Source organism: Pseudoliparis swirei, chromosome 2 (assembly GCF_029220125.1).
Source record: "Pseudoliparis swirei isolate HS2019 ecotype Mariana Trench chromosome 2, NWPU_hadal_v1, whole genome shotgun sequence".
Classification (NCBI taxonomy): domain Eukaryota; kingdom Metazoa; phylum Chordata; class Actinopteri; order Perciformes; family Liparidae; genus Pseudoliparis; species Pseudoliparis swirei.
Window position 1 is genome coordinate 20,375,018 of NC_079389.1, and position 12,208 is coordinate 20,387,225.

Genomic DNA, 12,208 nt, shown 5'->3' on the forward strand with positions numbered 1-12,208 from the left:
TGTGTTCCTCAGTGGGTGTGTCTCTGTGCAGGAAAACTGGTTCAAGCGTGAAGTGGTTGGTGCACAGCGGGCTTCTGTGTAGACTTACGACTCCTGCGAACAGTTACCCAACCATCCGGCTGCACGGTTACCGCGGGCACAGCTAACAGCTGACTGTAGCTCAGCGCCGACTACGGGAGAGGCGGGCTAACTAGCATAGCTGTCTGAGCTTCGATAGCGGGGCCGTGCATCTAACCCACTTAGACCTGCCTCCAACCTAGCAAATAAACTACACTTGTTGCATGTATCGTTATCATTAAGGGAGGCAGGGGGATAACTATACATGAGACACACTGAGCAAGAGGGAGCGGGAGGGAGAGAAGAAGAAGTCATGCTCGCTGTTGAGCTGGCAACCAAAGCTTACCGGAAGAGTGAGATGATGCGTTCAGGAGCAGCTGGGAAAATCCAGGAGCTGCTCCTGTGTCTAGTGGACAAGAAGAGAAAACCAGGCAGGCAAAAACTAAATTATTCACATCCAGAAAATCCAGGAGCTGCTCCTGTGTCTAGTGGACAAGAAGAGAAAACCAGGCAGGCAAAAACTAAATTATTCACATCGTGCACAGTTATAGTTCAACAGATAATTAGGCTGTTCAAGACATAGTTACCTGCTATTTAAATAAAAAATAATAATAATTCACCTTCCCTGTCAATCAGGGTCTTACTTAGACCAGTTACATTTAAATGTGTTGCTTAAAAGTTCAGTTTTTAAATATTTTCCTTTTTTAGTCTTTTATTTCTTTGTATTTCAGTTAAGAATCCCAAGCAAGCCAATAACATTGATATAAAAGAATATATATCATTCCTAAATACAGAAAAGACAAAAAAATAAGTGGCTGCTGGATCTTGTCAATTCATCCGTGCATACACATGTTCAACAATATGACACTGCACAATGAGATTAATCTATTAACAAAAGCAAGTCCTACACGGTAAAAAGAGGCTGAAGATGCAGCATCCTCAATCCTGATGAATAACAACATTATATTCAGGTGAATGCAATCAAATGTAATAAAATGCATATTTAATTAAAAAGGACAGCTGTAAAGGCATACTGAGCTAATATGTACTAACTGTGGAAAACATGTAGGATAACAGTATTAATACATTTAACCCCACATAAATCTTGCATCCCATAGCTGGTTAGGCAGTAAACTTTTAATTTATATTTAGGTGAGATGAATCATGAATACAATTAAAAACACACAGAATTCTGTTCCACATTTTGGTCATGTCGAAACAATTTATGAGAAGAAGCTCTATTACTACAACATTTTGAAAGGTTTGTGGGAAATCTTTTGAGCCTAAATCTGCATCTTCATGAAATCAAAACTATTGTCACAAGAAAAGTAAATAATTAGGTTATAATTAACAGATGTTTGCATGATTGTTGCCCTGTTTTAAATGGAATAGAAGTCATGACAAATAATAAGTAAAAACTGAACAATAACCGTACAGATGTCACAAAATACAATTTATAAATCAATAATATAGGCCATAGAGTTTATCGCCGAAGTAGTTTAATGTTAAAAGAAATACCACCCAGAATTTTGTTCCGAATTTTGGTCAATTTAAAACCATAAATGAGAGGATTCATAATTGGAGATATGACAAGGAATTGTATTGAAATAAAGTTGTTTAATGCTTGAGGTAAGTCTGTTGACCCAAATCTTATATGCATGATGTCAAAAAGTATTGTTCCAAGAAAAATGAGCAATGAGGTTAAATGTGGCACACATGTCTGCATGAACTTTGCTCTGTTTTCTAAAGAATTGACACATGTTTTGATGACATACATGTAGGACATAAATATGAATAAACCGTGAAGTACATAAATGATTATTGTAATGTATGCAACTATGCTGTTAACATATGTGTCAGCTGGGAAACAAGCAAGTTTCACAATAACCCAGTTCATACAAAAAAGTCTGTCAATATATGGGCTGCATAGCTCTAATCTGGATGTAAGAATAATATTTATGGCAGAAATGCAAAAAGGTGTTAACAAGGAGAAACAGACTAACAGTAACACTCTCTGCTTTGACATAATAGAGTGGTACTCCAGAGGTCGACAGATAGCCACATATCTGTCATATGCCATGACTGCAAGAATAGAAAGATCATTGCAGATAAATATGGTCATCACTAAAGCCTGAACAAGGCATCCGTAATATGAGATTCCATTAACGGGAGACAGCAGATCCCAGAGCATCTTGGGGTAGAAACCTGTTGTCCCATAAAGTCCATTCATGCAGAAAGTGCACAAGAGAATATACATTGGTTCATGCATGTTCTTATCCAAGATGATGGTCACAATAAGAGCAACATTTACCAGCACAATGAAACAGTAACACAGTAAAGTGAGAGAGAGAACAACTCTGTAGTTATTGGTTTCATTTAAACCTGAAAGGAAGAAAAACCTTACATGAGTAGAGTTATGCATCATGGTTAGAAAGATGCTCGTATCCCCTGTGTTATGCATGTCCGTAACACAGTGTTTACTCCCTCGTCTTACAGTCATTATTATCGTCTCTTACGACAGCCACACATGAGCTATGGGATTTTAAACCAGCCAATCAATGTTCAGAAAAAAAGTTTCCTCCTTGTTTCAGCATGTTGCAAACTACTTTTTGAAACTACAGAAAAGCTGAAGTTGGCGGGTTCCTAAGGTTTTAACATTCATACAAAAAAACCTCTTTATTGGCAGTCAGGAGATAGAACACCCGCATATTAACATTAGCTTCGACCATGGTTGTATATGCATCTCGTTTATTCGTCTATTGCAAGCACGCTGCAAGAACAGAGAGACTGAGACGGAGTTTCTTTCCTCAGGCCATCAGGACTGTGAACTCCGACCTCACCAGGACCCCCACATAGACCCACACAACTGCCCCTCTTAGGCACACACACACACACACACACACACACACACACACACACACACACACACACACACACTTACTGTAAATATTGTGTTGTTTTTTATTGTAAATAGTGTGTACTTGTTGCCCTTGCACATTCCTGCTGAGCATTGCCACTTTCATTTCACTGCACACCCTGTGTGTGTATGTGACAAATAAAACATCTTGAATCTTTATTTGTAGCTTGTCGTTGCTGTGTCCAAACTAGGGTCTTGCAAAGGCCTAAAAATTAGACCAGAATTTGGACCTTCCCCGCAACTTTCAGACCTGACCTGACGGAATTTGAGACCTTAAACCTGAGAATGAGGCTATCCCTCCCAGTCGACCAGGAAATTGTGACGTCGGCCCCGGGGGCAGACTGCCGATAGCCGCCTCAACAATCCGGGTGGGTGGGGGGGACTTGCAGGGGGGAACCAGTGGGCTGGTCGTTACAGGCTTCAGCTTCGAGACATGGAAGGTAGGGTGGACCCGCATGGTCCTAGTGAGTTCTAACCGGACTGCTGCCGGGTTAATCACTCTGGAGATGGGGAATGGGCCAATGAACCTGGGTGCCAGCTTTCGAGACTCCTCCCGAAGGGTAAGATCCCTTGTGGACAGCCAGACCCTCTGTCCCACCCGGTAGTGAGGAGGAGGGGTGCGGTGCTTGTCCGCTGCTTTCTTGGAGCGGTCTGACGTCCGGAGCAACACAGACCGCGCCTTTCGCCACGTAAGGTGACACCGCCGCACCAGAGCCCGTGCGGACGCAACCTCTCCCTCGAGGTCAGGAAACAAGGGGGGTAAGTACCCGTAGACACATTGGAAGGGGTAGAGACCTGTGGCAGAGACGGGAAGAGAATTATTGGCGTACTCCACCCAGTTGAGTTGTTGGCTCCAGGAGGTGGCGTTCTGGGAGGCCATACAACGAAGTCCTGTCTCCATCTCCTGATTGTAACGCTCAGTCTGACCATTGGACTGGGGATGGAACCCGGAGGAGAGGCTGGCCCTTGCCCCCATTTGTCGGCAGAACTCCTTCCAGAAACCGGCCACGAACTGGGGCCCCCGGTCGGAGACTACATCCTGTGGGAGACCATGAAGGCGAAATACCTGGGAGAGCATAATCTCTGCAGTCTGTTTGGCAGAGGGGAGCTTGGGCAGGGGCACAAAGTGGGCCATCTTGGAGAACCGGTCTACAATGGTGAGAATGACAGTTACCTTGGACAGGGGCAGGCCGGTGACGAAGTCCAGGGAGACATGCGACCAAGGCCGCCGAGGCACAGGAAGAGGCTATAGTAGTCCCGATGGTCGCTGGCGGGACGTCTTATTCCGGGCACACACCTAACAGGCGGCCACAAACTCGCCTATGTCCTTCTCCAGTGATGGCCACCAGAACCACTGCCTGAGGAAGCTGACTGTCCACCTTACCCCTGGATGGCAGCTGAGTCTGGAGGAATGTCCCCACTGCAGGACTCGGGGGCGGAGGCGAAGTGGTGGTTAGGGGGGCAGCCGTTCGGAGGCTGTGCCCCGTTGGTAGCTCGTCTGACCTCACTCTCGATCCCCCAGGTCAGCGCACCTATCACACAGGAAGGATGGAGGATGGACATGGGGTCCTTGAGGGCGTCCGGTTTCACGTTCCTCGAACCTGGACGATAGGATAAGGTGAAGTCAAAGCGATCAAAGAACAATGCCCACCTGGCCTGTCTGGAGTTCAGCCTCTTCGCTGTTCTGATGTACTCTAGGTTCTTGTGGTCGGTCCATGCTAGAAAAGGCTTTGCTGCCCCCTCCAACCAGTGCCTCCACTCCTCCAGCACCAGTTTGAGGGCCAACAGCTCACGGTTGCCCACGTCATCGGTCCTCTCTGCTGGGGACAACCTCTTGGAGAAGATGGCACAAGGGTGGACCTTGTTGTCCTTGGGGAAGCGCTGCGAGAGAACCCCTCCTACCCCCACATTGGAGGCGTCGACCTCGACGATGAACTGGAGTTCAGAGTCGGGCAGAGTGAGGATGGGAGCGGAGGTGAACCGCTTCTTGAGATTTCTGAATGCCTCTTCAGCTTGAGGGATCCACAGGAATCTGGTGCCTGGGGAGGTGAGAGCATGGAGGGGGGCAGCCACAGAACTATAGTTCATAATAAAGCGTCTGTAAAAATTAGCAAATCCCAAAAACCTCTGAAGCTGCTTTCGGTCCGATGGAACTGGCCAGTCAGAAACCGCACTAACCTTGGCATCATCCATCTGGATGCTCCCGGGTGCCAAGATGAAGCCCAAGAAGGAGACAGAGCGTTGGTGGAATTCGCACTTCTCCGGCTTGGCAAAAAGCTGATTCTCCAGCAACCGCTGCAGAACCCTCAGGACATGCTGTTCATGCTCCTTCTCATCATTGGAAACAAATCAAAATGTCATCAAGGTAGACAAACAAAAATTCATTCAACATATCCCGTAGGACATCGTTAACCAGAGCCTGAAACACAGCTGAGGCATTAGTGAGGCCGAACGGCATGACAAGGTACTCATAGTGGCCACTGGGGGTATTAAATGCTGTCTTCCATTCGTCCCCCTCCCTGATTCTGACGAGATGATTTGCGTTTCTTAGATCGAGCTTTGTGAAGATGGTGGCGCCTTGCAAAAGCCCAAAAGCAGAGGAGATGAGTGGAAGAGGGTACCTATTCTTAACAGTGACGTTGAGACCTCGGTAGTCGAAGCAGAGGCGCAGTCACTTGTCCTTCTTGCTCACAAAAAAGAAACCGGCCTCTGCTGGGGAGAAGGAAGGGCGAATAATACCAGCGTCAAAAGAGTCCTTGATGTAACTGCTCATCGCCTGCTTCTCCGGGGCAAATAGAGAGTAGAGGCGTCCCTTGGGAGGGAAGGCCCCAGGGAGGAGGTCGATAGAGCAGTCATAGGGTCGATGAGGAGGAAGGCAGGTGGCACGGGACTTGCAGAACACCTCCCTGAGGTCCTGGTACATGGGGGGGAACCCCAGTGAGGTCTGCATCATCTCTAGGGGGTCCAGAAGGTCTAGAAGGCATGTTATGGGAGGCCGACCGGAGACATGAAGAATGACATAGGGAACACCACCCCAGTATGGACCCTGTGAGCCAATTAATGTGTGGGTTATGTTCCAGTAATCAGGGATAACCAAGAATGATGGGTAACTGCGGTGAGTCAATGACATGGAAGGTGTACTGTTCAGAGTGGTTACCTGACATGAGGAGGCCGAGCGGTGGAGTACGATGAGTCACACGACAGAGCAGACTGCCGTCTAGGGCGTGGGCAAGCAGGGGGGTTTCGAGGGGTACCAACCGTAGCTGGAGTTGCTCTGCCAACCCGCGATCAATAAAGATCTCATCAGCTCCAGAATCGACAAATACCGCTAGTTCCAGGGAAACAGTCGGGGAAGACAAGACAGCATGCGTCAGGGGCCTGGAAGAACGTGAGGAGGTAGAGGCTTGGCTCACCAGTACTCCTCCTAATGGCGAGCCTGGTCTTTTACCGGACACCTCGCCAGGAAATGTCCTAGCTGCCCACAGTAAAGGCACCTCCCCTCCTTTAGTCGGCGCCGCCGCTCCTCCGAGGAGAGATGAGTACGACCCTACTGCATGGGCTCCTCCCATCCCCCAAGGGCCCCTGTAGGGTCAGCTTGGTGACTCCAACCAGGACTAGGTTGTAGGTCTGGCCAACGCAGTGGGGAGAATTGCCTCCAGGAACCAGGGGGTCTCCGCTCGGCCTGGTGTCTCTCACTTCCTCTCTCGTGCAGACGGTTATCTATCCTGATAACCAAGGCAACCAGCGCATCAAGGTCAGTGGGTAGGTCGAGAGGTGCAATCTGATCCTTGATGTCCTCAGAGAGACCACTCAAGAAGCCTTCTGAGAGGGAGGGAGCGTTCCATTGATTGCCTGTCCGCTGCTAGGGTGCGGAAGCGGATGGCATAATCTGCCGCCCGGCTGCTCCCCTGTCGGAGAGTCAAAAGTCCCCGGGCGGACTCTCTGCCCGAGGTTCGGTGGTCGAATACCTTTCTTAATGCTCCGGAAAAGTCAGAAAAAGAATGGCAAATATCGGCCTGATGGTCCCACTCTACTGTAGCCCATTCGCGTGCCCTCCCAGAGAGGTTGGTGATCAGGAATGCCACCTTGGATCGTTCGGTAGGGTAGGACGAGGGCTGGAGATCAAAGGTCACAGAGACAGGAAGGAGCAACATGTGGCAGCGTTGCCATCAAACCTCTCGATTGGAGGAACTCGGGGCTCTGGCAGTGCTGGCCCAGCTGGAGACTGGGAACTGTGGCCGGCCTGCACTGGCTCCCTCTGGAGTTGGAGATCCCCAAACTGCTCCATCAACACACTCTGATGGTCTTGGAGCCTATTGCAATCGCCGGAGAGAAACTTCTCGATGTTAGATAGACGCTCCTCCTGCGTCTGGAGAGCTGAGCGGAACGCACTGTCCTCTGCTGAGCTATTCATGGCCAGATTGTACTACCACCTGTTCACACGGGTAACCTCAGGTGCAGAAGAATTGTCCGACTCCAGGTTTGAGAAACAAATGTCTTTACTTAAAACCAGACTGGTCATGAGTGAATCGACACGAGGGACAACACAAACAACAATCTGGCCGGGAACAAAGCAAAGACTGGAAGAATATATAAGGTGGGGAAACACAGGTGTGGGACATCAGGGATCAGCGAGACGGGAGTGACCAATTCCTGGGGAGACAGAAACAACATTAACAAGGTGTTACAGAAAGAGTAAACAGTGTGACACCTCTAACATTTTTCATCATCTAGCAATTTCTCAGCTGGGAACAACAATGTAAATGAAAAATGGCGTATAATGTATAATAACATCATATGATACACACGCATTATTACACACACACCAATCAGCCAGCAGCCGAGGCCAATTAGACAACACACCTCCACAGCTTCGAAAATGCTAATGCTAGATTTAGCTACATTTTAGTATATACAGTGGGTACGGAAAGTAGTCAGACCCCTTTAAAATGTTCACTCTTTGTTTCATTGCAGCCATTTGCTAAAATAAAAAAAAGTTCATTTTATCTCTCATTAATGTACACTCAGCACCCCATTTTGACAGAAAAAAACTGAAATATAGAAATGTTTGCAAATTTATTAAAAAAGAAAAACTGAAACTTCACAATCACAATGTCCAGTCCCTGGATGCTCACTGGTACCGGAGGAGTGTGTTTACCACGGCGGAAGTCCACCAACAGCTCCTTGGTCTTAGTGAAGTTGATGTGGAGGCGGTTCCACTGGCACCATTCCAGACAGTCCTGGTTTAGTTCTCTGTATTCCCTGTCATCATCGGCAGAGATGAGGCCGACGATGACATAGTCGTCAGAGAACTTTCGCAGGTACATGTTGTCAGAGTTGTGCTTGAAGTCCGAGGTGTAGATGGTGAAGAGGAATGGAGCCAGAACGGTTCCTTGTGGAACCCCTGTGCTGCAGGAGACCCTGTCTGACTCGCACCCCCGTATCCTCACATACTGTGGACGGTTGGTGAGGTAGTCCAGGATCCATGCAGTGAGGTGGTGATCCACCCCGGACTGCTCCGGCTTGTCCCTCAGAAGCAAAGGCTGGATGGTGTTGAAGGCACTGGAGAAGAACATGACTCTCACAGTGTTTCCAGCCTTTTCCAGGTGAGAGAGGCATCTCTCACCTGGACCAATTATTTTCAACGGTTTCTACTTCGAACACGTCTACCTGTCTCTTGGACCCCATCCCGACGAGGCTGCTTAAAGACGTTTTGCCTTTAATTGGCGGCTCTCTATTAGATATTATCAATGTGTCTCTGCTAACAGGCCACGTACCACACTCCTTCAAGGTGGCTGTTATTAAACCTCTCCTGAAGAAGCCCACTCTGGATCCAGAGGTATTGGCTAACTACAGACCGATCTCTAACCTCCCCTTCCTCTCCAAGATCCTTGAGAAAGTGGTCGCAAATCAGTTGTGCGACTTTCTACATCATAATAGTTTATTTGAGAAATTTCAATCAGGATTTAGAAAAATCCTGGTGAAAATTACAAATGACCTCTTAATGGCAGCAGATAAAGGACTCCTCTCTGTCCTGGTCTTGTTAGACCTTAGTGCTGCATTCGACACCATTGACCATGACATCCTGTTACAGAGACTGGAGCAGTCGATTGGCATTTCAGGCACGGCACTAATTTGGTTTAAATCCTATTTATCAGATCGATCTCAGTTTGTATTTGTAAACGATGACGCCTCGATAACCACCAACGTTAATCACGGAGTTCCACAAGGTTCTGTGCTTGGACCAATTTTATTTACCTTATACATGCTTCCTTTGGGCAATATTATCAGGAAACACTCCATAAACTTTCATTGTTATGCAGATGACACTCAACTATATTTATCGATAAAACCAGAGGAGAGCAACCAACTCTGTAAAATTCAAGCATGTCTTAAAGACATAAAAACATGGATGACCTGCAACTTCTTGATGTTAAACTCAGACAAAACCGAAGTAATTTTAATCGGCCCTGAGCACCTCAGAGATCAATTATCTGGTGATGTGGATTCTGTAGACGGCATTGCCCTGGCATCCAACACCACTGTAAAGAATCTTGGCGTTATCTTTGATCGGGACTTGTCCTTTAACTCCCACGTAAAGCAAATCTCAAGGACTGCATTCTTTCATCTACGTAATATTTCAAAAATCAGGCACATCTTGTCTCAAAAGATGCAGAAAAATTGGTTCACGTTGTTACTTGAGACTGGATTACTGCAACTCCTTATTAGCAGGCTGCTCTAATAAATCTCTTAGGTCCCTCCAGTTGATCCAGAATGCTGCAGCTCGTGTTCTCACTAAAACTAAGAAAAGAGATCACATCACTCCTGCACTAGCTGCTCTGCACTGGCTCCCAGTAAAATCAAGAATCACTTTTAAAATTCTTTTCTTAACCTACAAAGCCTTGATTGGTGATGCTCCATCATATCTTAAGGAGCTTGTCGTACCATATTGCCCCACTAGAGAGCTACGCTCACTAAATGCGGGACTACTTGTAGTTCCTAGAGTCTTAAAAAGTAGAATGGGAGCCAGAGCCTTTAGTTATCAAGCTCCTCTTTTATGGAACCAGCTTCCAATTTCAGTCCGGGAGGCAGACACAGTCACCTCGTTTAAGAGTAGACTTAAGACCTTCCTCTTTGACAGAGCTTATAGTTAGGGCTGAATCAGGTTTGCCCTGGTCCAGCCCCTTGATATGCTGCTATAGGCTTATAGCTGCCAGGGGACGTTTTAGGATGCACTGAGTACCTATCTCCTCTTTTTCTCTCCTTAAGGATGAATTTTCATCTCTCAATCACACGTTACTAACTCTGCTTTCTTCCCGGAAGTCCTTTTGACTTTACGTCTCATGGGGTCATCGGACCCTATGAGACGGCATAGATCCTATCTGCCTGATGGATCGTCTGGGTCGTGGAATTCCTGCTCATGACTACGCCACTGTCCTGTTGAGACTCCGCCCACTCCTCCTCCCCACCGCCATCTGCCTGATGGATCGTGGAGGTCTCCATCGTGGAATATGCCTACTATGAACTATTCATACACTCTGTCATATTCATTGAATGTATTTTAACTCTAAATCTGTCCTTCTGTACACATTACATCTATTGCATCTGTCCATCCTAGGAGAGGGATCCTCCTCTGTTGCTCTCCTCCAGGTTTCTTCCCTTTTTTTCCCCCTGAAGGGTTATTTGGGAGTTTTTCCTGGTCCGATGTGAGGTTTTGGGGCAGGGATGTCTATGTGTACAGATTGTAAAGCACTCCGAGACAAATTTGTAATTTGTGAAATTGGGCTATACAAATAAACTGAATTGAATTGAATTGAATTGAAAGATGACGGTGTCATCCACCCCGATGCCAGGTTGGGAGGCGAACTGAAGTGGGTCCAGCGATGAGCTCACCAGGGGGCGAAGATGGACAAGGACCAACTTCTCCAGGGTCTTCATCAGGTCGGATGTTAATGCCACCGGCCTGAAGCTGTTGAGGTCCTTGGGCCGCGGGGTCTTTGGTACTGGTACCACGCAGGAGGTCTTCCATAGCTGTGGTACTTTCCCCAGCCTCAAGCTCAAGTTGAAGACGTGCTCCACTATCCCGCACAGCTGGTCTGTGCAGGATTTGACGAGCCTTGAGCTGATGCCGTCTGGACCAGTGGCCTTCCTCACCTCATTTAAGAGTAGACTTAAGACTTTCCTCTTTTATAGAGCTTATAGTGAGGGCTGAATCAGGTTCACCTGGTCCAGCCCCTAGAGATGCTGCTATAGGCGTATAGGCTGCTGGGGGACGTTATAGGATACACTGAGCTCCTCTCTCCTCTTCTCTCTCCTTATGGATCAATTTACCTCTTTCATTGCACATTACTAGGACTCACAGGGTCCATTGGACCTGGCTCTGTCTGAAGCCAGCCCTTTGGGCTATACCAAATAAACTAAATTGAATTGTATGGAGAAAGTGTTGATGTAAGCCATCATGGTGGTTTTAGGTCTTCTACAACACATCTCTTCACTGTAATAGGGGTCTAAATTGTTGGACGACCAATAACACCTCTAACCCACCCTTGAGAAGACCAGCAGTTTATGAATTTTGCTCAGGGTCTCTTTCTTAAAATGTAGCGTTCACATGTATTTGGGTGGAAAAGTTCCAATGCAAACTTTGCCCATGCTTGTGATTGGAGGAGAGTATTGGCGATAGAGTCCAGGAGGGGCAGAACCTGTGTTAATTGGTACATTAACTAATCATGGCCGTAGTTAAATCTTTGGTAGCAAAAGTTAGCGTTGGAATGCCTGAGCCGTAAAGTTTACTAAAATAATTGTTATAGATCTCATCATGAAAATCTAAATACAATGATAGTAATATATATATATATATATTTATATATATGTTGTATATTTATGAAGGGCAATGATATAAATGTCAGTCCAAACATATGAGTGTTTATTTACTGCTATTTCATGATTGTATAATTTTTAGTTTTTTGGAAAAGTGCTCCTCAAATTAAATAACGCACTTGCTGACAGTGAAACTAACCAGCAAATTCATAATACACAAAAAGTAATTGCAGATGGTGTCTGTTATGTATCACATGGTTTATTAGACAACATTTAATGGTTACAGTAGAAAGCTAATGCATGTGACAATAAAGTGTGCAATATGTTTCAGTAAGTGACACTTTATTTTCACACATTTTATCTGTTGCGATTATGAAAAGAAAGGGGGATACATGCACCATCATGTGCCGACTGAAG

At 46.5% G+C, this 12,208-nt stretch overlaps 1 protein-coding gene across 1 annotated transcript; it reads right to left on the minus strand.

Annotated features, from left to right (window-relative positions):
• Positions 1 to 1,540: 1,540 nt before the first annotated feature.
• On the minus strand, positions 1,541 to 2,482 carry LOC130202499 (olfactory receptor 154-like). Its single transcript, XM_056428095.1, has one exon. The coding sequence runs from the start codon at positions 2,480 to 2,482 to the stop codon at positions 1,541 to 1,543; it is 942 nt and encodes a 313-aa protein (XP_056284070.1).
• Positions 2,483 to 12,208: the final 9,726 nt, after the last annotated feature.